General features: G+C 44.0%; 2 protein-coding genes across 4 annotated transcripts in view; one reads left to right on the top strand and one right to left on the bottom strand.

The window, feature by feature from the left end:
- Positions 1-2120, top strand: part of LOC108349100 (uncharacterized) — a 62407-nt gene extending 60287 nt beyond the window's left edge. The window contains exons 4-5 of one of the 2 annotated variants that reach the window (XM_087608990.1): positions 385-434; positions 797-2120. In XM_087608990.1, coding sequence (XP_087465116.1) covers positions 385-434; positions 797-814 — 68 coding nt within the window. In that variant the 3' untranslated portion in view covers positions 815-2120. The remainder of the gene's footprint in view (positions 1-384; positions 435-796) is intronic. The other variant, XR_015653086.1, reaches the window with a different exon arrangement.
- Positions 2121-5691: 3571 nt separating this feature from the next.
- Positions 5692-26276, bottom strand: part of Trpm3 (transient receptor potential cation channel, subfamily M, member 3) — an 870412-nt gene continuing 849827 nt past the window's right edge. For both annotated transcript variants that reach the window (NM_001191562.1, NM_001354180.1), the window contains 4 exon segments: positions 5692-8718; positions 13245-13377; positions 16057-16256; positions 16367-16517. In NM_001191562.1, the coding sequence (NP_001178491.1) occupies positions 7266-8718; positions 13245-13377; positions 16057-16256; positions 16367-16517 (1937 nt within the window). In that variant the 3' untranslated portion in view covers positions 5692-7265.

The raw sequence follows: 26276 nt of genomic DNA, 5'->3' as shown, positions 1-26276 counted from the left end.
TCTGCTTCAAATTATATATCTAAACAGACAAGCTCAAAGTGCATTGTGAATCCAGTAAGAGACTTTTAAAAAGAACAGTTTCTCTAGATTTTTATATGTATATATATATATATATATATATATATATATATATATATATTCATAGTGTCAGTAGAAAGGCAAACCTCTGTCTATCCATACATGAAAGAAGGAAAAGATGTATATATAGTTAGTAAACCCAATTTCAAAATCATTGTATTTATAGGAATTCATTTAAAAATGGTATCTGAATAACTTCCCCCCATTATAAACTATGGTTAGAGCATTTACAAGTGTGAATCTAAGTGCTGGATTGTGAAATGGCTATGAGAATTGTTTACTGACTACACGGCCTGTCTTACACAGCGGTAGCAGCAATAAGAACTCAGGTCAGATGCTCCAGTGACAGGAAGCAGGTAAGTCTTCACATGCTACGATCCTTCCTCTGAGTCTCCCTCACACTGGTCCTGTGTTTGGATCCAGAAAGATATGCTAATCAACATACATAAAAGTGATCCAAGAGTCACCCGTAATAGGGCAAGCTGCTTCTCCCCACTTGAAGTTCTTGAGTACATTTAATGTGTTTGCTAATTATGTGAAAAACTGTGAATCAGATCCTGCGTGGCTCCAAATGAGAGGCCTCCAAACATGGCCATTGGGAATACTGCGGGCAGGCTCAGGTGTGGCTAGCACAGGAGTTGGAAACCCAAATTTGAGTCTTTCTGTGAGATGTGTCTGTTCTCATGACTAACAAATCCTGCTTTCATTGTCTTTCCAGATCTGGGTCTTGGATTGAGTTTGCCATCCCTTCACGGAGAGGCAGCCAACTGGTTCTGACCACGTGTGGGGAACTGGTGAAGATGTCGGGAACCTTTCAGGACTCAGACGGGCAGTTCAGAATTGGGTGTGACATGTGCCACACCAGCCACATTAAGAACTTGGGTGCAGGAGGAGAAGTCAGATGAACAACCAGTCCTGGGTCAAATTCAGAACATCTGACCTCTTCTATGTAGATGATGTTTGGGATTTACTGTGTTGGGGTCCATAGGGATATGAGGTAATGGGTGAGTCTTTTAGTCTCACACTCACATGGGGAGAAAGAACTAGCTTTGAACTAATAAAAAACAGGAAGAAGGGGGACAAAAAAATATCCAGTGCCTCCAGGCACAAGGCTGATTCTCATCCTGTGCCTCATATTCTTTAGCAATCTGCTTCCCCTGGGGGCTAGAGTCATGCTGGCACTGAAGCCCCCTCAGAGTTGGTCCAGTTCCCGACACCATGATGCAGGGATCATGCGTTTCCAGAAGAAGATGGCCAGTTTTTCTAGGAGAGTTAAGACAGGAATTGTCACCTCTTGGTGAATCTGGATGATCTATATCCCCTCTTAGATGACACATAGAAATCAGTAGATCTTGATTTTACTAGGGATGACCAGCATAAGGATGGCCATCAACGCTCAGTGAAATTAACTTGAAAAAGGAAAGGAAAAGTTGTTCTTCTTTAGTCAGAACCAGCCCCCTCTTTTATGGACTTTAACCTGAGAGACAGGATGCTGGACTTGTAGATACAAGACACAGCACAGGGCAAACCTAGTGTCAAGAAAAGGCTTCCCTGTTCATTTTGGGAGCATTTTGACTGTGCGAATTAGATCCATTCCTTCCCAGAAGTTGAATGGGGACTTCTTTAGAAGAAGGGGTAACTCTTCAGAGTTACCTGGTGCTTCATCAAACAATCACCCCACTCCCACCTCTGGGCCTGGCTCATCCACAGGGTGTGAAAGCCACAGGGCAAGAAGGGAGGTAATGGACGAGCATTACCATGGGACCACTCGCTCACAGTGATCTGTGCACTTCTGTCTTGTCATTGTGTACCTTCGATTTTCATCTCTGGTTTAGCAATTTGCACCCAGGAAGCCCTAAAGAATCCAGGACGTGTCTTTCATATATCACAGATGCCCCCACACCTAGACCTTGGGACTCCAGAGTGGTGCTACCTTGTCATCTCTGGGTCCCCTAGCTATTGCAACTTGTAGTTGATACTTTATTTCATATCATTCACTCAGAGCTTTAAAAAAATCGAAAAAAAAAAAAAAGAGAAAAGAAACCCTCGATTACTCGTTTTCAGTTTCTGAGAACTGAAAGCAGTTCCCACTTTAAGAAGCCCGACAATTTGAGTGACTCGCTAACTGGTTTATGGATTGCAGCAGACAAGAGTAAAACATTAAGGGCCTTAGAAAGGTAGAAGGACACACATACAGTGTAGTGTGCATGGTGCTGACACAAAACTAAGACTAGGTTTGGAGAGGGATTACTTGAGATGAGTCACATTTTATGGTAAAGATTATCGAGTTGAATGCGACGTTTAGGCCACCTAAACACTAACATCACTTTTATCTAGAACAGACGGTGCTACCGAATGAGTGGATTTCTTAAAACACTGTGCACTGGTTCTGTATGGGGTCAGCAGATGTAAACAGACAGCTAATTCAGCTGGACTTTTAAACTACTTAAGTTCACTTGCTATGTAGTCTTTTGCATAACATGCCATCTTGTCTGACACAAAAGCGCACTGTGCCTCGCCCAGCTTGTGGGACCTGGTAGAGGGGACACATCCGCTTATAGGGGTCTGAGGGAGGCGAACAGCTTAATGAAGAACGGGAACCAAAACGCCCATTCCCGGAGGCTGCTGAAGAATATGGAAGTGGGAGCATAATTAATCCTTGCCACATGTGCTTCTTTATTGAATGTTACAGATTTATAAATAATTATAAAGCTGGCCTGTAACGTTCATTAATACAACCACATGCTACAACTATGCTGGGTTAAACACAGGTTACAGAGAGGTTTACATGTGTTTTCATAATACAGCATTGCCCAATATGTCACATGGCATAGCCTATAGATAGAGCATGATGGATAACTGGATAATGCTTATTATCTTTAAAGAAATCAAACAGCCCAAACATCCAGGAAGATTAGACGGTACAGCTGCGGAAAAAAGAAAGAGACGGACTATCCAGTGATCTACCATAATGTTATCTATAGAAACCAGGTTTTAAAATACAATTGTAACATTCAGAAGAAACACAGTTTTGTGTTTTCACAAGTACACCCCCCATTTCATTATTCTGGTATATGTATATTATATATATATTTTTTTTTTTAAAGGGGGGACTTTCAAAGTGCTAAATAGTAACTGGCCCCGGAAGCTTCAACTTTAAAGAAACATCCAGTTCTCATAAGTGCCATACTCTGACTGCCCTCCTTTTGGCTTGTAGACACACAAATTGGCCATGACAATTACCCTCTTGCTTCCGAGCACTCCATTCAAATCTACCAGTTCCTAACAGTAAATATAAAACATGGCGGTTAATCAGGAGACCTCCATGGCCATTTTTATAAAACATTCTTTGTTTCTTTCCCCAAAACAAGTAATTTGGAACAAATCATTACACATCATAGTATATAAAAATTGGCACTGATGAAGCAGATGATTAAACAAGCTCTCTCTTCCTTGAGCTCTCTATGACTTTACTTATGTATGGTCTTCAATGACTGGCTACTCACGAGATAATTCACAGAGGCAGATAATTAAGGTCCCCTCCATCAGGGACATGGTGGGACAAATGAACTGAACATAAACTGTCTGAACAAGGCCACAGGATCAATGCCACACTGGTACACAGAGAACCCAGAAATGGAAGGGGTTGGAGTTGAAAATAACACACACACATGTGCACAGGAAAGAGATGGCTTGTGAGACCTCCACAGCTTGTGTCTGAAGTTGTTTTCATTTGGCTTCTAGACTTCACACACTTCACCAAGATGTTAGCACTTAATTTTCATGCAGAACAAAAGCTCAGGACTGTTAAGTGTTTCCTTTCCCAGGTCATAGTTCTTTCTTTCAGGTGAGCACAATAAACAAACACGTAGGCTTGTTCTTTCTCTCCCTTGCTTCCAAGGAGGTCCCCCAAACCAGGCTCTAGAGTGCTTGGTATCCTACCCTATTGTCACAGCTGATGGTTTCATCTTGGACTCCTCTATGGATTTCCTCAGAGAGTCTTTGCCTTTGAGAATGCTTGCTACTCAAGATCATGAAGATGTTAGGGCATAAGGACATCCAGCTAGCCATATCTAACCTAAAGAGCGGAAGTGCTGAAACCTTGGCTCAAACTCTGGTGCTGAGACTCGGCCCTCCTGAGAATCACAGGAAAATGGTCTAGAAGTGTATAGTGCCTGTTCCAGCTTGACTGATGATAAATGAATGCAGTCTCTTTAATCAGCAGTCACTGTGGAACCAGGGGAGTCACGAACCCCTTCATGTTATAGTGCAGCTTCACACGGATGTGCTTTTGGGGTGTGGGAGGTTTCAGAGTTTCTATTGGGTTCTTACAGGGACTTATGGCTCAAGAAAGCTTAAAGACAAAGGATTTACGTTCAGGTTCATAGCATGTCTGCTGGGAGGGAGATTACAAATAAGGAAGTGAGTTTCTCTTGCACAGCTATCAGTGAAGAGCTTGGGTGTTGCCTAAATACCAAGGATGAAGAAGGATTCTTTATGGGTGCAAGCTTGGCCACTCTTTAGCTGAAAAGATTTTCTGTGGTGGGCTGACTTGATTTCACTAAGTGATATGCACTTTGGTGTTTACAACTACAGTGAAAAGAGCCAAGGAATACCTGGAACCAGAAGCACTAAATTATGTTTGGGTTCTCTCCCTCTCTCTCTCTCCCTCTCTCCTCCCCTCCCTCCCGTCACTGGGGATAGAACATAGGGCCTTGAATATGCTAAGCAAGTGCTGTGCCCAAGCCCCAGATCAACAGCTCAAAGCATTTTCTTTGTATTCTGTAGTCTGTGTCTTTGTCTGTGTCTGTCTGTGTCTGTCTGTGTCTGCCTGTGTCTGTGTCTGTGTCTGTGTCTGTCTGTGTCTGTGTCTGTGTCTGTCTGTGTCTGTGTCTGTGTCTGTGTCTGTGTCTGTGTCTGTGTCTGTGTCTGTGTCTGTGTCTGTCTGTGTCTGTGTCTGTGTCTGTCTGTGTCTGTGTCTGTGTGTCTGTGTCTGTGTCTGGGTCTGGGTCTGTGTCTGTGTCTGTCTGTGTCTGTGTCTGTGTCTGTGTCTGTGTCTGTGTCTGTGTCTGTGTCTGTGTCTGGCTCTCTCTCTCTCTCTCTCTCTCTCTCTCTCTCTCTCTCTCTCTCTCTCTCTCTCTCTATCTCTTCCCCTCTGCAACAGTTTCTCATATAGTCCAGGTTGCCCTTGAACTTGATATGTACCAGAGGCTGACTTTGAATTCCTCTTCTTTCTGCCTCTTCTTCCCAAGTGCCCGGAACCACACACAGGTGTGCATTACCCTTAACTATTCCTGGCTCAAAATCATTTTTCTTAAAGACTTAGTGTTCAGTGATCCAAATAGGAATCCAAAGATTTGTGGTCAAGATTTTTTTTCCTCCCACTTCAGATCCAGGTTCTATTTTAGGAGCATATGCCTTCATTCTAGACTGTGTAAGGCAAACTGGCTTAGAATCACTCATCTACTCGGATTGTACTTGGTGATGATAGTTTCATATGAGAGTAACCAGAGTGGCAATGGGTGCTTCCAAATAGAAGGAGATGGGGGGCGGGGGGGTTGATGGTTCTTGTTCAGTGTAAAGACAGGTAAAGACCAGAGATAAATTTTCTGAAAATTATAATTTCAACAGTGGATCCAATAGCACAACAACTTTTTCCAGTGAAACTTCTTGGACACGAAAAAATAATCTTGATTATACCATCAGATGACAGGAAGTCAAAGCCTTTTAAGAAATCTCTATGTGTCTGTATATATACTGTATATAAACATGTGTCTGTATGTGGATGTACATGTAAGCAGCATAAACTATAGAACTCTGTATATGGTATATTTGTTCTCTATTTAGCCCTACTGTATCTTTTTTATAGCTTTGTAAATAAGAAACCTATTCACGGCCTGTCTGCAACTGATGGGTTTGGGTGGATATCAAGACCCTAGTCAAATCTAAGGTTATTTATGGTTTTTTAAACTTCCTTAAAAAGTACTTTGGAACATTTCCATAAAAAAGATACCAGCCCTTGAAAAACTCTGATTAAGTTTATGCTGAACCCAGATTGGATGGCTAAACTCTAGGTATGAAAATATCCACATATAACCATGTGTTGAAATACAAAATGGTCACGTGATGAGCGGTGTGGAAATTTGGCAGTTACATCTTGGAGGCGTCTGGAGGACATAGTGGAGACATGCAGGTGATGAAGGCCACACAGCAGCGTCACGCACTATGAACGGTGAGACTATAACAACATCCCACTGGCAACTTAATGTTAGAGCTTCCCACCTTTTCCTTAAAGTTCGCTATTACATATTTGACGCGTGAATTCTCTGATGACAGGTGAGATACAAAATAACTGAGAAATATAAAATTATCTAAGTACATTCATCCTGAGCTTACTTGACTAGACTTGATTGCCTGTGGTATATTATAAATCATAGGACTTTTGCTTTCAACATCAATTCTTCCTTCATTTTGATCGCAAGACAAAAAAAAAAAAGGCATTTTTCTGTTCCCTTATTTTCTTCTAAAGAGATAAACAGTTGTGGCACCGGAAGTGAATAGATAAGAGACAGGTGAACTGTATATATGACTGTTACCTTGGTTTTCTTTATAATGACCAATTACAGAGGTGTTGGCATGAGAAGGATGTGGGACGTTAGGTAGAACTGCTTGCTGCCGGCTTATACTGAATAAAAAGGATGTTCTTCATTAGTCACCGGTGATGGAACCAATGCGAAAAGAAAACAGAAGGGAAGTTTAGAATATCTCATCTTGTACGCTAGCTACTTTTATTTCATTTTGCAATTTAACCCTCGACTCTTGATAACAGGGCCGACATCCCAAGATGCCTGTCGGCATGGAGAGTGCTGGAGCCCACTGGCTCCCCAGAGCTCATGGCTTTCTGCGGTGCCTGGTGACACCCATTCGTCTCTAGCCCCTTTTCTGTCATCTTTACCCCTCCCTGCCCAACAGATAGGAACATGCCTTAACCCCTGTGTTTTGCACTGGGCCAGACGGAATAATTGCTTGACCCGTGGCCCAGAGGTTACCTTTGAGTTAATGTCTCCCTTTGTTTTGCTCAGCTAAGAAAAAAGCAGGTCTAACTCAAGGAATGGGGAACGTGGTGGGCATTGGGGAGAATTTTAGTGCTGGATTCTTGAGCCTCCTGCAACACACGGGAAGATGGTTTAGTTGTGCTTGCTCTCAAAGCTATGAAAAGCCGATGTTCTAGACAGTCTTCTCATGGATACGCTGTCCCCTCGGCCCTCTGGCTTGGAGGACTTACTTCTCTGGAAGGGATTTCGGAGGCTTGCTGTGTTCCTCTGTCTATCAAGCTTGTCACTGATGGAGAAGCTCTTTCTGGTATGTGCATATGGCGCGCTTGGCTCCTCTGCCGAGTAGCTGTTGGCGCGCTCTATCTTGGGAACTGTGATGTTGTTGGATAGGGTTCTGTCTGCATTTTCAGTCTCCTGAGAGGATATCGGATTGGCAGCTCTCCGGCCTCTGGCCTCATTTTCCTCACTGTCAGAGCTAGGGTGGCTCAGCTCTGCTTCTCGCTCAGGGTGGCAACAAGATAAATCTTCCACTTTGTCTCCGAGACCTCCGGGGAAGGTGGCTCTGTCAGCTATTGCTTGGGGGGCATTGACACATCTTGTGTCGATACAGTCTGTAATACTTGTGTATTCTGCTGTTTTCACGGGCACCCCAAAGTTGGCGTAGTAACTCCTTGAAGGAGAAAACATAAAGCTATGGGATTTTACAATGGGGGCCTCTTCCAGAAGGAAGGGTGTAGTGGCTAGGTAGCGGCTACTCTTGGAACGCTCGATGGTATGGTACATTGGAGGGTCTGTGTCCCAGGGGTTTTGGCATTCTGGGAGGTGGGTATAGTCTGAAGAAAAAGATCTAGTGTCCATGGAGGTGAGGTCTTCAAAATCAATGCTCCTGCTTGGAGGTCGGTCTGTAGGTGCAAGGGTTGCATAGGCACTGCTTGAAGGGGCTGTGGAAGGTGCTAGAGCTGAAAAGCTTGGCTCGCCCAGCCCAAGGATGTTCATGGAATTATCCAGAGGGTCTATATCACAGTGGAGCTCATCCATGGCAGAGACATAGATGTCTATGCATGACGATGGTCTTCTGGAATCAGGAACAATGGCCAAGGTGTTTGCAGGGGCTGCAGGAGCTTTGGGCTCCTTGGCTACTGAGTGGGAGCTAGTAGCACGGTGTAAGCTCAGGGACCTTTCTTTGAAAATGCTCTCCAACTTTTCTATACCACCTTTGTCTTTCACATTGACCGAATAGAAAGAATGGCTTCGCATACGGGGCATTAAGGTTGGAGAAGTTGGGGACATGGTCTCCTCACCTGCAGGGTCTATACTCTCTTGAAGTTTGAAGGTGTTCCCTTCCTGACTGTTGAAGCTGCTCTGGCGGACGATGTAGGCTGCGTCTGTGCAGTCTGAGGAGGTCCTTGAGCGGATTTTGTTAGACTCTGCCCGCTCCAGACCTGTTAGGCGCTCCAGGGCAGTGGCCATGCGCCCGATGAGATCCTCCAGCTGTGCTAGCCGGATGTCCACAGTCTGGAGTGAAGCCTTCATGGAATGTTCTCTCTCATTGACTTCCTCCAGCCTCATGGACATGTTCTCCACCCTGTATGAGAAGCAAAGAGGAAGAGTCACTTGGGTTGGTTCCTCTGCTGGGGGAGTTGGAGAATGAAGCAAGATGTCAATGCCATGCTCTACTCCAAGACAGACTCAGGAGGGTTATGGGTAAAGGGAGGGGCTGAATGAGGAAGAGTGACATTCCTGCTGCTACTGCGGATCATAGGGTCTGAATACTTTTGTGTCGAAGGCACACTGGACATGACCTAATCCATGGGTCTTCCATAGTTTTAGGAATCCTTAAAAGTAGTCACTCTGTTCGAAGAGCTTGAAGGAGCTCAAGACCCCTTATGAACAACAATGCCAAGCAACCAGAGCTTCCAGGGACTAAGCCACTACCTAAAGACTATACATGGACTGACCCTGGACTCTGACCCCATAGGTAGCAATGAATATCCTAGTAAGAGCACCAGTGGAAGGGGAAGCCCTTGGTCCTGCTAAGACTGAACCCCCAGTGAACTAGACTGTTGGGGGGAGGGCGGCAATGGGGGGAGGGTTGGGAGGGGAACACCCATAAAGAAGGGGAGGGGGAGGGATTAGGGGGATGATTGCCTGGAAACCGGGAAAGGGAGTAACACTTGAAATGTAAATAAGAAATACTCAAGTTAATAAAAAAAAAAAAGTAGTCACTCTGTGTTGTATAGGCTGCACTTGATCGCCCAGTGAAACTCCTACCTCAGCCTCCTGAACTGCTGGGATGGCAGGCAAGCTCTACTGTGCCTGCCATAATTCAGAGGCTTTTACCTTTCAGTTCAACACCCCCATGTACTGCTTCCTAGTAGTACTTAAGCACTAGAAGAGTAATAAGAAGCACAATAGCTATTCTCCTGCTGTTCTTTATGGAGACCAGTGGATATAAGGCTGATATCTGAAGGAGATAATGGTACCATTTTGGCATAATTACATGGGATCACTGGTCCAAGGGCTGAGAAATATCTGTGTGCCATAGCCTGGGTGGTGGGGCCTCTCTATCTACTACCCTTCAGGCTTAGGGCTCCATATCATGGAAAAGGAGAGAGAGAGAGAGAGAGAGAGAGAGAGAGAGAGAGAGAGAGAGAGAGAGAGAGAGAGAGGCACAGGACAGAGACAGAGGACAGAGACAGAGGACAGAGACAGAGGACAGAGACAGAGACAGAGACACAGAAGAGTTGAGGGCTAACAAGGGAGGTCAGCTAGACATAGACTGAAAATCCAACAAAAATGAAAGGAAGCTGGAACGCAGGACGAAGAAGCTTTAAGCTACACTGGGAAAGTCTGATGGGAGCCCTAAGAACAAAACAGCACAGACTTAAAAAATAGAACCAGAGCTGGAAGCCAGATGCAAAGGAGGTTAAAAAAAAAAGCAGGGTCTGTCTATGTAACTGACTGTCCTGGAACTTGCTTTATAGACCAGGTTGACCTTGAACTCACAAACATCTGCCTGCCTCTACTCCCGAGTGCTGGGATTAAAGGCATACAACAGCATACCCAGCTCAAGAACTATTTTAAACCAATTTTCATGACTTCTCGGCACTCCTAGGTTGCTGTGTTAAGACTTGTAGAAAATAGTATGGGCCTGTAAGGGGCTTAGTGTAGAAGCCAACATCCAGAAAGGACCTAGGGTCAAATTTACTTTACTTCTGTTCTATAACTAGACATCTTCCTTTAAACTTAATTTTTTTTCCTTGAAAAGTTTGGGCCCAGTGGGATGGTTTGGCAGGCAAAGGCACTTGCCACCAAGTCTGATGATCTGAGTTTCATCTTTGGGATGCACATGGTGGAAGAGAGAACTTACTCCTGCAAATTGTCTTCTGACCTCCACATATGAATGAACACACAGAGCCCACCAAGAATTTTCAGTCATGATTTCGGCCACTCAGTGCTGAGTACGGTTTAATTAGGTCAAGCAACAGAATGCAGACACAGGTGCTAAGAATTTACAAATGAACAGGAATCCCCAAGGCGATAGGCACCTACAGTGACTAAGTTAAAAAGAGAAAGAAGGCCATTGTGGAAATCACGATATTATATGGAAAGAAACTGTTTTCGGCTTTCCATCCCTCTCCAGATGGAGAAAGGTTCATTTCAGATTAACTCAGAAGATGCTGACAACAGGGTACAGGGGAGGTGAGAGGAGTCGCCCATGAGAAAAGAATAAGCTCTTAGTGCTTTCTGCTTTCCAATCTCTGCAATCTACATGAAGGTGGGATTATGTAATATTCCCTCTGTTATATGAACTGTGTACAATCGACGGGGAGACACAGACACGCACTTCTCTGCTAATGTCTCTAGACACAGACTCACTCACACGCAGATCTCTGTTCCTAGCTCTCCCTGTTAAGAGGCTATAAATAAGACAGGTGATATCACCTTCCACCCCACTCAGAAGGGACAGCCTGGAGGACACTGAGGGAGCTATCCAGGCCTTGGTCTCTTGTTGGGTTCCCAGTGCTCTTGATGCATTTCTGTTGTGCTGCATACTGCTCCATTGTTGCGAGATCTTAGGTTTTGATTTTCTTAGAAACACAAAGAACCCAACAATAACCACAGCAAAACTCCAAAACGAATAGAAGCCATAGAAGAACAACAAGGCCTTGCAGTAGGGCCTGCTCAGGAGGCCATGCTGAGTCTTCAGACCCAGTCTTCCTATTGCCTATGCACCAAGAGGTCAAGCTTCTGCTCTGTTCCGAATGCCTGGTACCTTCTCACCTCACTCAACTGAGGAGTCACCCTGGCAGGTCAGGGGAGGGAGTCATCTTGCAGGGCTGGATGACGTGGAGTGAGAGACTCTGGTTCCTTCCTGGGTTTTCCAGAAGGAGTTGTTGACTTGGTCACAGTATATTCACATGTGCTGACATATGGCCCTCACCACCCCAGTTCCTCAGAGAGGCAAAGCTTTCTTGGCATCTTAATATACCTCTCCCTTTTTGCCTTTCTTGCCTCCTAGACCCGTGTGGTTTTTCTGAATTCAAAAAGCATTCCAAAGGCCCGAAGACATATGCTGAGGAAATGTGTCTCAGCTATGGTAATATTCCCACATGGCACAATTTTCTGGAAGCACATGGCTGATGTCCATTCATAAACTGCTTTCCAAGGCCTCAGAAGGAGAGAGAGCTTCAGAATTTCAGCTCCTACCTCTGTTTGCCAGAGAACTACTTTACAGCATATCATAAATCTCTCTATTTTGTAGTGGCAGATGTGTATAAAATCTGTTCACAGCCTTAAAACTTATTAATATTGGCTTGGCACCTATAGATATAGCCACACATTGGCATATGTGGCTATACCTATGTATATAATCTGCATTCTCTAAAAAAAAGAGCAAGAGACAAAACATTACCACTTTCGTTAATAAAGAATCTTTGATGTGGGCACACAAAGTGTCATTTCATGAAAATTAGAATCATTTCTCAACTCTTTGAAGCTCCATCACACTGACGGCAGTCATCATCAATCTATTATGTCTTCTACACTATTCACAATTTGCTCTTTCTGTCTTTATAAACAGTTAAAGCATAACTACACCCATTCTTTGTGACACTCTCTTGAGTGTTCTTTTGAATGCTAGTTCCAAATGCTGGATTATGGATACAACAGCTTGGAATGATGGTTTTCTTAGTCTATAGTAGTGAAAGAGACACAAGAAACCATGGAAGCATTTCCTTAGACCTAGAGCTATTAGATATCTGTCCCGTGTACTCCCAGGCACGTGTGTGTGTGTGTGTGTGTGTGTGTGTGTGTGTGTGTGTGTGTGTGTGTTGCATCTTATTTTTTTAAGGCAGGGTCTCTCTGTGAACCTGGGTTTGCTTTTTTTTTTAAGATAAGCAAGCCCCAGTGATCCTACTGTCTCTATCCCTGACAACACCACGGTTGGTTACTGGTGCACATGAGGCTATGCCTGTCTTGTGATGTGGGTGCTGCCCTCAGAGCCCAGGCACTAATGTTCATATAGGAGATTTTTCTTAGGTCTCTTGGCCCATTTGATAAGTGACAAAATAATCAGCATAGAACATTTTGTATTAACTTCTTTGTTCTTAATCATGTTCTATAGGAAAAAAAAACAAAAATAATTCTTGAAAAAATACTAACTATTCTCTCACTGATTGACAGACCCTGTGTTTTTGTTTATCTAGAAGACAAGGGACACTCACATAAGCCAAACAGGGGGTTATTCTCCTCTGGATAAGAATGCTTAATGGTCACAGTATGAAACATGAACTTTTTGAAGAGCTTAAGCTGGGTCTGGGTCTCCCTTGCTTTATGTTTAGGACCAAAGTTTCCGGGTTCTAGTCAGAGCCAGATCTGTTCTAGACTTACAATTCTCCTGTCCAGTTTAAAGCTTTCACTGTTTCCTGAAAAGGCTCAGGGTCTCTAAGTCTGGAACTTTGATCAACTGACTGAATAGGAGTTGTCCTGTTCTTTCAGAAGTCCATGATTTTTGGGGGAGTAAAGGTAAGCGTATGTTTTGGAGATGTGAGCACAATTCAACCGGTAACATGGGCTGTGTCCGGGAAGCATCCGTGGGAAGGAACACACCTTTCTGACGTAACCCGTATCCTCTCATCATTGGATGAATTGAAGCGGTCATCCTTCTCTCTGAAATATTCCTCTATGCACTGCTCTTCAAAATCATGTACTTTCTTGAGCTCATCATCAGTTATGAAGAGTTCTGTTAGGGTTGGGGGGGGTGGGGAAGAGAAGAGAACTGTGAGACAGAGCAGGGACCACAACAGCATCTGGTCTGTGGCCTAATGACAGTTTTAAAGAAATGCAGGCTGGGGAAAGTCACCTAGATTCTATTGTGAGTTCCAGACGGAGTCCAAATCTAATTAGGCCACTCGAATCACCAGCTCCTTCCTGAGCCACAGCGTAGTGCGGTCTCTGGAGCCCACCTGGGTATACCTGGCTACCGCAGGAGCTGGGCTTAATTAAGGAAGCAGCAGGACTGAGTGCATAAAGGAAGGAAGGGAAAGGGAGCAACTGGAAGCATGGATGTTTTTCAAAGGCACCGAATTTCCTGGGCTGTGTAGTGTGACACGCCAATGTTATTGATTGATACTTTTTATTCAACCCCAACCCCATCTTCCCTCTCTCTCTCCCTCCCTCCCTCCCTCTTTTTCTTTTTTCTATTCAGAGGCAAGAGAGCCACATAAACACATTTCTAGTCATCCTTGAAATGATTAGCAACCACAACACCCAGTTTTGACCAAGAAACAAAAGAAATGTATTGCAGGGAGGGGTGGTGTACAGGAAAGAGATTTTTGCTTCCCTGATTGCAGAGAGAGAGAGAGAGAGACTGAGACTCTTTGTATACTTTCCCAGCTTCCTTTCTTTTTCCTAACTTCAGCTTAGGCATTCGATGACTGGAAACTCAGTGACTGTCCTGTGACCTTGAAAGCTAAATGGCTCCAAAGGAAGAGCTGAGCCGAAAACTAGAAGGAGTCTTGGGCTTTGGCCTCAGTGAGCTGAGGAAGTCTCTGGGAAGTGTGTCACCTGCTCTTCCTTGCTACCCGTGCAGAGACCTGGTGATGCATCCAGTACCACTCTGACTGAAATAAGAAACAGTGTCTGTGGTTGAGTGTGGTGCCACACACCTTTAATCCCAGCACCTGGGAGGCAGATGCAGTGAATTGCTAGGATGGGGCTAGCCTGGTCTATATAGTGAGTTCCAGGCTAGCTAGGGTTATAAAGAAAGACCCTGCCTCATAAACAAGGCACAACAGAAACAAATCACATAGATGAGGTTGGTGGGACTTCTTAGTATCCTTAGACCTATGAAATGGGCTCTGAAGTAGAAACAGGTCTCTCGATGGCTCCTGCTGTGATCTGAACACAAACTATCCCCTCCTCCCAGACTTATGTGTTTGAGTAGCTGGTTCTCAGAGAGAGGGTAGTACTGTATTAGGATATGTGAGGTCTGTCTGGATGTGGATGAGTCTTTAAAGTTCATAGCCTGGCCAGGTTGCTGATCGAGTTTTTTTCTGCTTTGTAATCCCCCAAGATAGGAGAAATTGCCTGCCCCTTATACCCTCACTGCCCTCCTTGACACAACAAACTGTGTTTCTGTAAACTATGAACTATGCAAAGGATCTCTCTTTCTTTAAGTTTCTTTTATTAGGCATTTGGTCACAATAATGATAGAAATTAATCCCACAGCCCTCTCTGCACTGTATTTCCAGCCATCCTGTGCTCTCTAGCTAAGCCAAAGTTTCTACCACAGATGCTCATGCTTTATTGAAATTGACTTAGAGCCCTGAGTTGAACCCCAGCACAATATTCTCATAGGGCAGCAATCAAGACAGTATTCTTTGCCCAGGACTTTATCATACTGACATGATTTGAAGACAAAATATCAGGTCATACCTGTTTGGCTAAACCTGTGTTTCAGTAGGGAATGATAATAGAATGTCTAAGTCTTTCCAACTGTCTGAATTGAATCTCTAGGAAGAAGTAGGTCATTTCTTAGTCAGGGAGATTACTAGAACCTTCAGCGTTAGAGCAACAATTGACTAGGTAACTCTGGTTTTAAGCCATGGGTGTCCCATGGACTGGAGGTAGATTCCTGGACCACCATCCCAGAGGCTCTAGTTTGTGGATTTAATGTAGATGTAGACTTGACACATTTGGAAAAGGCACAGTAGGCTGTCTATCAATCACTGAACTTTCAACAACTTTAGAGAGTTTGTGCCCAGGGGGTATTTAGGAGCCTACAGGGGCCATTGCTACTTAATGTGCAGAGATGGCTATGTTAAGTCTCCTGCAATGAGTCACACATTCTTACACAGTGAGGAACTGTTCCAGCCCAGTGCCAGTCAAACTTCCCTTCAGAAACATCGGGTTAGCAGGTGGGTGGTGGGTGGTGGGTGGTGGAGAGGCCATTGTTGTGTGCTCTGAGAGCAAGGCTCATTCTCCTCAAAGAAAAAAAATCATATAGGTACAATGCTGAAGACTTAAAAAAACATCTAAGACCTGGAATGGTGATAGTTCCAGAAATGAGCATGGAGGAATGAAACTCAGGACATTGTTTAAAGAGTTATATCTAATTTAGCACTTTGTGCATATTGACGCAACTGATTTACAATGGGATTCTTGGAAGTAGTGTGTGTGAAGGTGGGAGCGCCAGCACTGTTGAAGAATGCTTTTTTCTCTTACTAGATGTGGCTAAGAAATTTGGCTTCAGCTTTTGCTATACTGTCTTCCTTCTAGTCTATATCTCATCAAGCAGGTCCCTGTTCCATTCCCCCTAAATATGCATGAGGCAGGAGAACCAAGCAGGGCACGGATCTTGCCCGACTGCCTATGGGAATAGCTGGGAACTTCCGGCCGCAGGTGCCGGCTTGCAGCTCACTCAGGCCGTAGTCCCTTTCATCCGGGTCACTCTCATGCTTCCTCCATCGGCAGCACACATGCTGGAATATCATGGTCATGTGACTGAAGATGATGAGCGGTGGAGGCAGAACTGGTCTCTCATGGAAAGTCATGATGAGCTGGTACCTCTGAAATTTCCATACTTGGTTGGATATCGACTTGACCTCAAAAAATGTATTGCTGAAACAGATTAGAGTCACATGACAAGCAAGTATTACTTTTGGAAGTATCAGCTCCCTCTGTCTGCTGCCCATCCATCCACCCGTATGTCTGAAGGAGTGGCCACTCACTTGAAGACAGCAATAAGGAGGTTGACCAGAAGGATGTTCGCTACTAAGAGGTAGCAGGCCATGATGGCTGGCACAATCCATGCTCCTGTCTTGCATGGGGGCAGCTGGATTGTCTTGCCATCCTCTCGGGTCTCGTTCTGTCCACAGGGAGCTAAAGGAAGTGACACAGGTCAGAAATGAGAAACCATGGCTATTTGATTTATATTAAAAAGGAAAAAAAAAGAGAGCAAGAGACATTTAAATGAGAGGGTTAAATGGAAGAAAAACACAGCCACCTCAAACAGCAAAACATTTCAAAAAAGCCAAAATAGGAAAATGAGAACTTAATGAATATTCAAAGGGCTACCCATCTTGAGGAGAGGCAGTTTCACCTGTGTCCCCAATCTGTCATCAGACTCTAAGAGGTGTCTAGAGCCACCTGCCTGGTCTCTCAGTCCCTCAACCCCTGGTAATGGTGAGAGGGCATTTGGTGTTTCTAAAATGTTTGGTGAGGGCTTTTGGAGGAGCCAGAGCCAAAGTCCTACCTCCTGGCAAGTTACTTTCAAAATGTGCTGTAGAGGCTTCCAGCCGACAGCTTGGAGCCAAGCATGGCAGGCTATTGATTGGAAATTAACACCAGGGCAACTGTTAATTGCTGTGAGAAACAATCCACAGCCTTGGCCAATGATTTGCTGTCTCAGTACAGAAGGAACAGTGCAGGCAGCACCCTGAGAAGCACCCAGAGAGCTTGTCACTCGGTGTCCCTGATGGATGAGGAGGATAATGGGGAATGGGGTAACAGGGATGGACCACAGAGCCCATAGCTACTTGTCTATAAAAATCAAGCCAACCACATTTTCATTCCAAATATGTGCATTTCAGGAGCACGACCTAAAACCTAACTCCAGTGACTAAATGGCAAAGGCAGGGGTGTTCAGGGAGATGTGGAGGTGGGAGTGAGAAGGAAGGTGCTGTGTGGGATTGGGTGAGCAGAAGTAATATGCTAATGAGGCCAACTTGGAGTTCCCAGGTAAGTGGAAGGGAGTGGGAGGAGTTGTGGATAATGCTTTAGAGCCCTGCACAGGATGGCTCACAGAGACTGTCTTTGTTACCATTCTATTGCTATAAAGAGTGATCAAGGAAACATTCTACCTATCTATCCATCTATCTATCTGTCTATCCATCCGTCTGTCTATCCATCTATCTATCTATCTATCTGTCTGTCTGTCTGTCTGTCTGTCTGTCTGTCTGTCTGTCTATCTATCTTTCTATTGCTTACAGTTTCAGAGGGTTAATTCATGACCATCATGGTGGGAGCATGGCAACAGGCAGGCAGGCAGGGCATGGTGCTAGAGCAGTAGCAGAGAGCTTACATCTGATTCACAGGCAGCAGGCAGGGAAAGGAGTGAGTCTGGGCCTGGTGTGGACTTTTGAAACCTCAAAGCCTACCACCACCCAGTGACACACCTCTTCCAACAAGGCCACATCTACTACTCCAAGAAGGCCACGCCTCCTAATCCTTTCTAAACAGTTCCACCAACTGGGAGCCAAACATTCAAATATATGAGGCCATGCAGACCGGTGTCACTCAAACCATTACAGAGCTGGATGTTGCTTGCAGGTAGGTCCTAGGGGTAGGTGAGATAGCAGTTCCTTTCCAGCTTCTTTACATTGGCCTTGAACAGGGTCACTTTATATCTGTCTTTTAGCAGTGGATCAGAGCACCTCATGAGGACTCAGCACTTCCCAGAGGATGCTGCTGAGGATCTGGCAGGCGCATTTGTGTGGGAGCCCAGGATCTCCAAGGTTTGAGCAGGACAGCAAGGGGACCTACTTTTCTCCAGAACTCCTTCTGTCTGGCACTGTACTCTGCAGAGAGGTTCTCAGCCCCGAATACCCAGGGCTCGCCCAGCAGCCTGAAATTCTACTAACATTTAGCTCTCACCCAGACAACTGAACCAGAGACCCCATGACGTTGTAGGTATGGCATTTCCTCTTAATCTTCCTTGTCAGTTGCCCCAGTGGTTGGGTAATTGAGCTTTTAATTAGGTTGCAAAAGCCAAGTGATTTTTTTTAAAAATGTTAAACACACCTTTGCAGCCAGCAAGGGTATTATTAGCAGTGGGCTAGCAAGTTCCTGATTTTATGGCCAGGATAAGATGACCAAGGCACTACCTTTGTCTCTATATGGCAGACAATTGGATGTGGCAATGGGGTGAATCTTGCTACTGACATAACTGGGTAGTACTGACTACCCAAGACAGCCTTGTAAGATGGTCTTGGAAGGAAATGCAGTGACAGATGATGTCCAAACTCTATAGGTGACTCCAGGGCTGCCTTTTCTCACTTCTCCCTATGGTCACAATCTGGACCAACTTTCTTGTAGTTCTTAGAAGCCCAGTCTCCCTTTTGCTTCCTGATTCTGAGCCACATTGTTTCTGTTGCTTCCACTAGACCTGTGACAACTTAGTCCCACCTTCAAGCTTGATCTAGGGTGTATCTCTTCTTTTCCATGCATGCCTAGAAGCCAACTTTCTGCCCTCACATCCTACCCCCTAGCCAGGATTGGGCTGGTTAATAGCCTTAGGCTCCTGATACTCCTGATGTTTGTCTTGGGACTCTCACACTGCTGCCCCTGCCCAGTTACTTGTCTGTAACACACATGAGATTCCTAATGGAACATCATCCTTCAAGGTTACCCTCCTCTTGGTTCAGCACATACATGCACATAACATGTTCACATGCACCTGAAAACAGTCGGCATTTGTTGACTGAGTAAACAAAAGATGCTTTCTTGAGCATCTGTGCTATTGCTGTAGCTTGGTTCAGTCAGGCAGGTGTCGGGCCAGTCTGAGGAACGTCATCTAGATCAGTGTTTCTCAACCATCTTAATGCTGTGACCCTTTAATACATGTTGCAGTGACCTCCAATCAGAAAATTATTTCATCGCTACTTCATAACTGTAATTTTGCTACTGTTGTGAATTATAATGTAAATCTCTGATAGGCAGGATGTCTGATAGGCAGCCCGTAAAGGGGTCGAGACCCATAGGTTGAGACTAGCTGATCTAGATTCTATAGCAAATGCAGCATAAATGAGCTACATGTTCCTTATGACAGCGATGATGATAATAAAAGTGACTCATTAAGAGGCAGCCTTTATTTGGCAACATCAGTGAAGAAGCTGTGAGCGTTATGGGCAGCAGTCAGTCGGAAGGATTGCTCCATGAGGGCTTCTAATGACACTCTTGTTCTGGGTATTTGGCGGCACTAGAAAGTGCAATAACTCAAGCAGGCAGATGTCTACCACTAGTGAAGATGAACAGGGCTTCTTCCAGATCTGACAAGCAGCAGTTATCAGGAAGGAGGGTAAGTTATTGCAAGGGTCTTATGATACCAGCAAGTTGCTAGGGATGTGCACATGAAGGTGTGGGGGGCTGGCTGCTATCACTACATCTCTCCCTTTCTCACTTTTCTCACTTTGCATTTGGGTCCTTTTCTCTCCCAATACTTTTGCAAGCATGAGTTGGTCACTACCAGTGTTATATCAAGTGGCATGCTGTCCTCTCTGTCTTTGTCAATGACAGTCAATGGAGTCTCTGTAGAAGATGTTTGCAGAGTCTAGTTCTTCCATATCCATTGCCCTTTCCCTGAAGAAGAGCATTCTGTTTACCCCAGTGAACTCACTCTGCCCCCCATCCCCTAGTTACAACAAAATGTAAGACTGCCAAGTAGAAAGGGCCTGGCTGAGAGGGACATCATGGAGAACCAATATGTAGGACCAACTGAGACATGCGGGAAACCAGCCCTTTTCCAGTTACATGAACCATACAAGTTTGTTTTACCAAAGTCAGTTTTTTTTTGTTCTTTTTTTTTTTTTTTTTCGGAGCTGGGGACCGAACCCAGGGCCTTGAACCCAGGGCCTTGCGCTTCCTAGGCAAGCGCTCTACCACTGAGCTAAATCACCAACCCCACCAAAGTCAGTTTTAATTGGGTCATTATCACTTGTAATGAAGACTCCTGATGGTAGGAAGCTATGGTGGTGCATACCTGTAATCCTAATACCAGGGAGGCCGAGATGGGAGGAGGCTTGTGTGTTAAACCTCGATGGGGACAGAGCTAGAGAGGTTACCAGATGATGTAATTACCCTCAACTCCCACATCCACACTCATAGTCAGTAAAACAAGATATTCATGTTTAGAACCTTGGAATACATAGGATGTTGGAAGTGGTACCCAGGTACATAGCATCTGACCCAAAGCTCAGGCCAAGTATTTTTTTTTTCCAAGACAGGGTTTCTCTGTGAAAAAAGGCCCTGGCTATCCTGGACTCAATTTTTAAAGACCAGGCTGCCCTCAAACTCACAGGGATCCACCTGCCTCTGCCTCCATCCTCTGCTGGGATTAAAGGCCCCCACCTGCATGCCTGGCCCTCTGAATTGGTGTCTTAAGTTTTAGGAGCCAAAGCAGAGATTCAGGTACTTTTCGTCTTCCCCAAAGTAGGGAACAACTTAAAGGGTCTACTCTGCTAATGCTGAACTTTTGTCCAACTGCGGCCTCAGAAATGGGCAATATGGACTATGTACAGAAATCGGGTGGGTAAATACAAGTCTGAAGAACTGGCTAGATATGTGTACATAGCCGGCAACCCTTGGAGCAAGGAGAGTGAGTTCTAGAAGTGGTAGCACAGGGCAGAGGTGGGCACAGAAGGGAAATTTGGCTATAACTACTGCATCTGCATAGTTGCAAGCAAATTTGAAGGGATCCCTGTGCTTTGTGTATGTGGGTCACACTGACACATCACATGGAAGGAACTGCAAATGCCAGTTCTGCTAATGATGCATTCATAGGTAGAAGTGGACAATTGGGCTTTGGAACACACTGATGGACTAGTCACAATGTGGCCAGATGATGTGGACAATCTAGGGTCATACATTGTGAAAGAGCATTCCAGTGGTTGGAACTGCCCCCTCCTAACGTTTCCAGTAATTAAGAGTGGTTGCGTAGCATGAATAGGATCTTGGGTTCGATTCCCAGAACAGAAATAGGGAGGACCTAATCTGAAATACAGAGCCAATAGAATCCTTCCTAGAATATAAACTCTGAGAGCAGAATTTTTGTCTCTCTTGTTCACCACAGTGAAGAACATAGTCTCCTGAATACCATCTGGCAGATGCAGGTGCTGAACAGAGGGATGGTGCTACTCTCTGCATGGTGATACCAGCCACCAGGTTGCAAGGCCATGCATTTCTCTAAGTGCTACATTGATGCTTACTACCAGGTCACAGTCTCAGTGTCCTCCTGTTTACTTCTAGTTCTCACCAATTGCTATCATAGCCTGCTAGTATAGAAAGCTGTCATGGTGGCAAAACACTGACAGAGAAAACATAGGATTTTCCTCCCAAAGTCTTTGTCCAGAACACTAGAAGATCTTACTCTGTATGCTGTTTGTATAACCCTCCATTGCAAACCTGTCCTCCCACCACCCATCCAGTAATCACGCAGACGAAACTAATTAATCTTTATATTCTTTATCTTTCAGCTAAGGTATTACTTTGGAGTCCTTCTTTAGATGAAATTCTTGACAGTATGGCCATTGCACCATAATTATTACAAGGTATGGAACCATCCTTAGCTCTTTATCAAATGCAAGAGTTGGGTCTTGCTTAAGTGTCCTCCTTAAGTCCAAGTTTAGCAGACACTTGACAAATATCCCAGCTGCAGGGACCCAAAGTACTAAAATCAGAACCTTTTCTATTCTAGGCATTTCTGATTGTGACATGGACTTCTTCCCATACATCATAGGACCTGAGGATGTGACCTTGTCCTGCCAGTTAAAAAGGGTATCTTAAAAAGTAGATGATTCTTCAGAAAATATTAACCTCACTTCGTTCTCTATCTGAGACCATCTGAAGTGCAGACAGTTGTAGACCTGAAATTAGCATCTCTGGAAGGGATGCTCTGTGCCAGCCTCCGCTGGGCACTTCACATGGGTCTTCTTAGCTTTGTAAGAAGCACACCTGTATGCCAGTGCTCAGAAAATAGGGCAGGAGGACTGGGAAATTCATGGCCAGACTTGGCTATGCAATGGGACCCTAGCTCAAAAGCTAGAAAGAAAAACAAACAAACTAACAAAAAACCAAGCAAACATGCTTGCTTTATAGTTGAGGGGTGGAATGCCTTTCTCATGGTTGCACAACTACCAAGATGTAAAGCTCCAGTTATTCTCTTTTTTCAGAACATGCTGAGCTCCTGCTGCATGCCATGGCATTTGGTACCAGAGATGAAATTATGAATATAAGAGAAATGAGAACCCTTGATCTCTGGCTGTGCACACGCCACTCTTTCTCATGTGGCCTTGCCAGTGTGCTCACCCTAGTGACCAATGGCTACGTGCTTAAATGCCAGGTGTTGAGCTTGAGGTGTGATTTTGATAAAATTTTGACATGATAGAGGGTCAGAAATCTTCAAGACCTTCATCAGTGTTTCAGAAGCGCTTGGAAAGAACAGCGAAGCCGTCCATACAAAACGGGTGGATCAGAGTCTCTTTGTTGAGTGACCCCAAAGAGGGAACTACACAAAGGTGAGAGGGACACCTCAATTAGAAACAAATGAGGGAATTTGATAGATACCCAAATTCTTTTCTTGCTTTTACTGATACAAGTAACTGGCCTGAACTGTTCAAAGTAACAAGTAAATGGGATTCTTTAAAAATCAGAGTTCAAAGAACTCAAGTTCATATAATAGGGCATTGCCCAAAGTTAAGACCCTTGTCTTCCATTTTTTGTCTCCTCCCATAATACTCAAGGAAAGAATGTTTATTTATTTAATATGCATACCATATTATTCCCTCAAAATCAGAAACATTTAAAATTAAAGACTGACTGATGCTTGAAATAATTGACATTATTATTGAAGATGAGACAAAGAAGGCTATTTCTCGAGGCCCATCCCTTCCTCTCAATGTCTGAAAACAAACAAACAAATAAACAAACAAACAAAAAGCCTACAAAATTTATCCCAAACTACAGGCAATGGGATAAAAGAACTTAGTTAGATATCTGACTTTTAAAATTCTATTTCATGTTTTGAAGAAATGATTTTCAACTAAGAATCTGTCTTGAGGGCTAGCAATCTGACTCAGTGAGTAAAGAACCATGGCGCACTCATGTTCCCTGCAGTGAGTAATAAAAAGTGTAATAAAATTTATTTTAAAAAATCCACTTTGAGGGTTAGGGATTTAGCTCAAAAGGCCCTGGGTTCGGTCCCCAGCTCTGAAAAAAAGAAAAAGAAAAAAAAAATACACTTTGAAAAGACAACAAGACAGTGAGGATTACTCTACCAGTTTGCCCAAAAGACCTAGAATACCATGGACACACCTGGCACCTGGTCTGAGGGTTAACTCTCAGAGAAATGCCTTCTGTTCATTCTCATGATGTAATAGCCTTTGGGACAAAACAACTAAAGATGCTCCTATTTGTATGCCCAACTCTTTCTAGAATTTTCCTTATCTAAGGGTCTTTAATTGTGACAGATCTGATGGAAGCTGTCTCTGTGAAAGTGTGTTGAGTTTTCTATTTCTTGCCAGGGGTGACAGTGTCCCATGTAGTCAAGAGCAGGAATTACAAAGGTAATTGTAAACCAAGTCAGACTGGATTCTGTACAAAGTTCCTGTCTCATTCCTTCCTGTCCTAGTCCCTAGCTCAGCTGCTAGAGATGTGGTGACATGACACGTGATGACGAGAACGTGACATGGCACAAAGACAGCCATGAGGAATTGGCAGGATGCCTCAAGTCCTGCATCTAAGAGAAAAGGGAGTTAGACTGTTGATTTTCCCCAGGTGGTTACACCACAGGTAAGGGAGTCTGTGATGATTTTAGGGCATGGAAACAGAACATTGAATAGCATTGAGTCAGAAGGTAAGAAAATGACCTCTTCAAGGCTTGTTCAATCGTTCCTGACTTCAGCAGGAAGACAGGGTCAGTTTGAAGATAGTGTTTGTTTAACTCCTCCCTCACAAACCCTACTTTCCAGTAAAGTCGAGACAGGCTTAAGCACCTGCCAAGAATTTCATAACAGTGTGGTGTTTTCCTTTTGTTTCTTTTGTGATTGTCTTCTATTTACACCAAATTATAGTCATTTTCAAGTTATGGCCATGACATTTTTTAAGAAGTAAATTTAGTTTTAAAACTTGATTTGGTTGAAAAATTACAAGGAACAGGATAGAGGTTGCAAAACAGAATATGGCAGATTAAATGTTGAGAAACAGTAAATTAGATGATGTCCAAACCTCATCTGTTCCTAACATTGTATTGTTCCATGATTCCAAGAAAAGCCATGAGGTTCATAGACCTGCCCCACCTGGATACAAGGGACATAATCTTTAGCTCTTTAGAGCCATCCTGGTGTACAGTCACTGGATATTAACATGGCTTTAGGTATTCTATTCTAATCTAATGACTTAGAAAGAAGTCATTAGATGATGTCCCAAGCCTACGTGTGTTATGGGCATGTTGAGGGGTGTTTTGGAGGGTGAGGAAGAGAGGAGAGAACGAACTCAATTTTTCTTATATCTCAGTGCTATGTTCTTGCTAGTGTATATATAAGTTGTCATTTATTTGATGGTTTATATATAAATCGTCATTTACTTGCTGGTTTTGGAAAGAGCTTCAAAAATCCAATCTTAGCAGTTCATGTTTTGTTTTAGGAACTCCCATCAGGACAGTTGCATCCTCGTGTCCCCAGGGAAGGATACATAGGAAGCTGTTGCTCAAACAGTGAATTAGGTTGGTGATATAGCAGGTAGATTGCCTCGACAGCCCTAATTCTCCCCTTTCCCTGTATCCAAGCTCCTTTGCCAAGTGGCTGTGGAAATCTCATTGCATATGTGGAATCTATTTCCGTGATCTTTGACTCTGAATTTGGCCACGTTGGTTACTTTGGTGAATGGGATATTTGTCAATGCAACCTATGAAGAACTTGGAGAAGGTCCTTGTGCATATGTTTTCACTCTTCTACCTCAACTATAACCACGACAGACATGCTCACAGACCAGCCAGTCAGAGGTGGAGACACAAGCACATGGAGACTCTGCTCCTATATACTTCTGCTGTCTGAGCTGATGCTCTTCTGGACAGCTGATAGTTGATTGCAAGGCAGCCAAGGCAAGAAAATGGACACTAGGATACAACTGTCCTGATGGGAGTTCCTAAAACAAAACATGAACTGCTAAGATTGGATTTTTGAAGCTCTTTCCAAAACCAGCAAGTAAATGATGATTTATATATAAACCATCGAATAATTGACAACTTATATATACACTAGCAAGAACATAGCACTGAGATATAAGAAGAATGTTGCAAGGCAGTGCACAGCCTTGTGAACTCATTAAGGGCTGGAGGTTAAAGCATGGTGTTTGGGATGGTTTGCCCTCTTTCCTTACTTATTGTGGGAAGAGGTGGCCCTTTAAGAAGACAAAGTCCTTTCTCCACTTTTTTCTGCTCTAATGAAAATACAATGAATTCTCTCTTCTTTCTCCCCTAGCCCCAGAACACTCCTAATATACCAACAACATTAGGTTTGGGAATCCTGCTTTCTAAGTCATTAGATTAGAATAGTGAATTGATTTCCAAATAGCTCAAAGCTAAAACTGTGCAAATAGCACGTGACTATAAGCCAGGGTGGTGGGGCAGGCTTAAGAAACTTCCACCTCTAATTCAGGTCACAATGGATTGGAACATCCTATCCCTGCCAGTAAGTAACCAGGAGCTAATCAGACTTGTCTTTCAGAAGCTAATCTTCAGCGTGGAGATTTTAGCTAGACAATGGCAGATACTAATTGAAAAGACAGGTAGAACCAGGCCATATTGGCCCCATAAGAGGAAGCAAGATATCTGAAAGGAGGAGGCAGGGAGGGAAGGATAAAAGAGAG

This window comes from Rattus norvegicus, chromosome 1, assembly GCF_021556685.1.
Source record: "Rattus norvegicus strain SHRSP/BbbUtx chromosome 1, alternate assembly SHRSP_T2T, whole genome shotgun sequence".
Classification (NCBI taxonomy): Eukaryota; Metazoa; Chordata; class Mammalia; order Rodentia; family Muridae; genus Rattus; species Rattus norvegicus.
The sequence above is the reverse complement of the archived record's forward strand: the minus strand, read 5'-3'. Positions and strand labels throughout refer to the sequence as shown.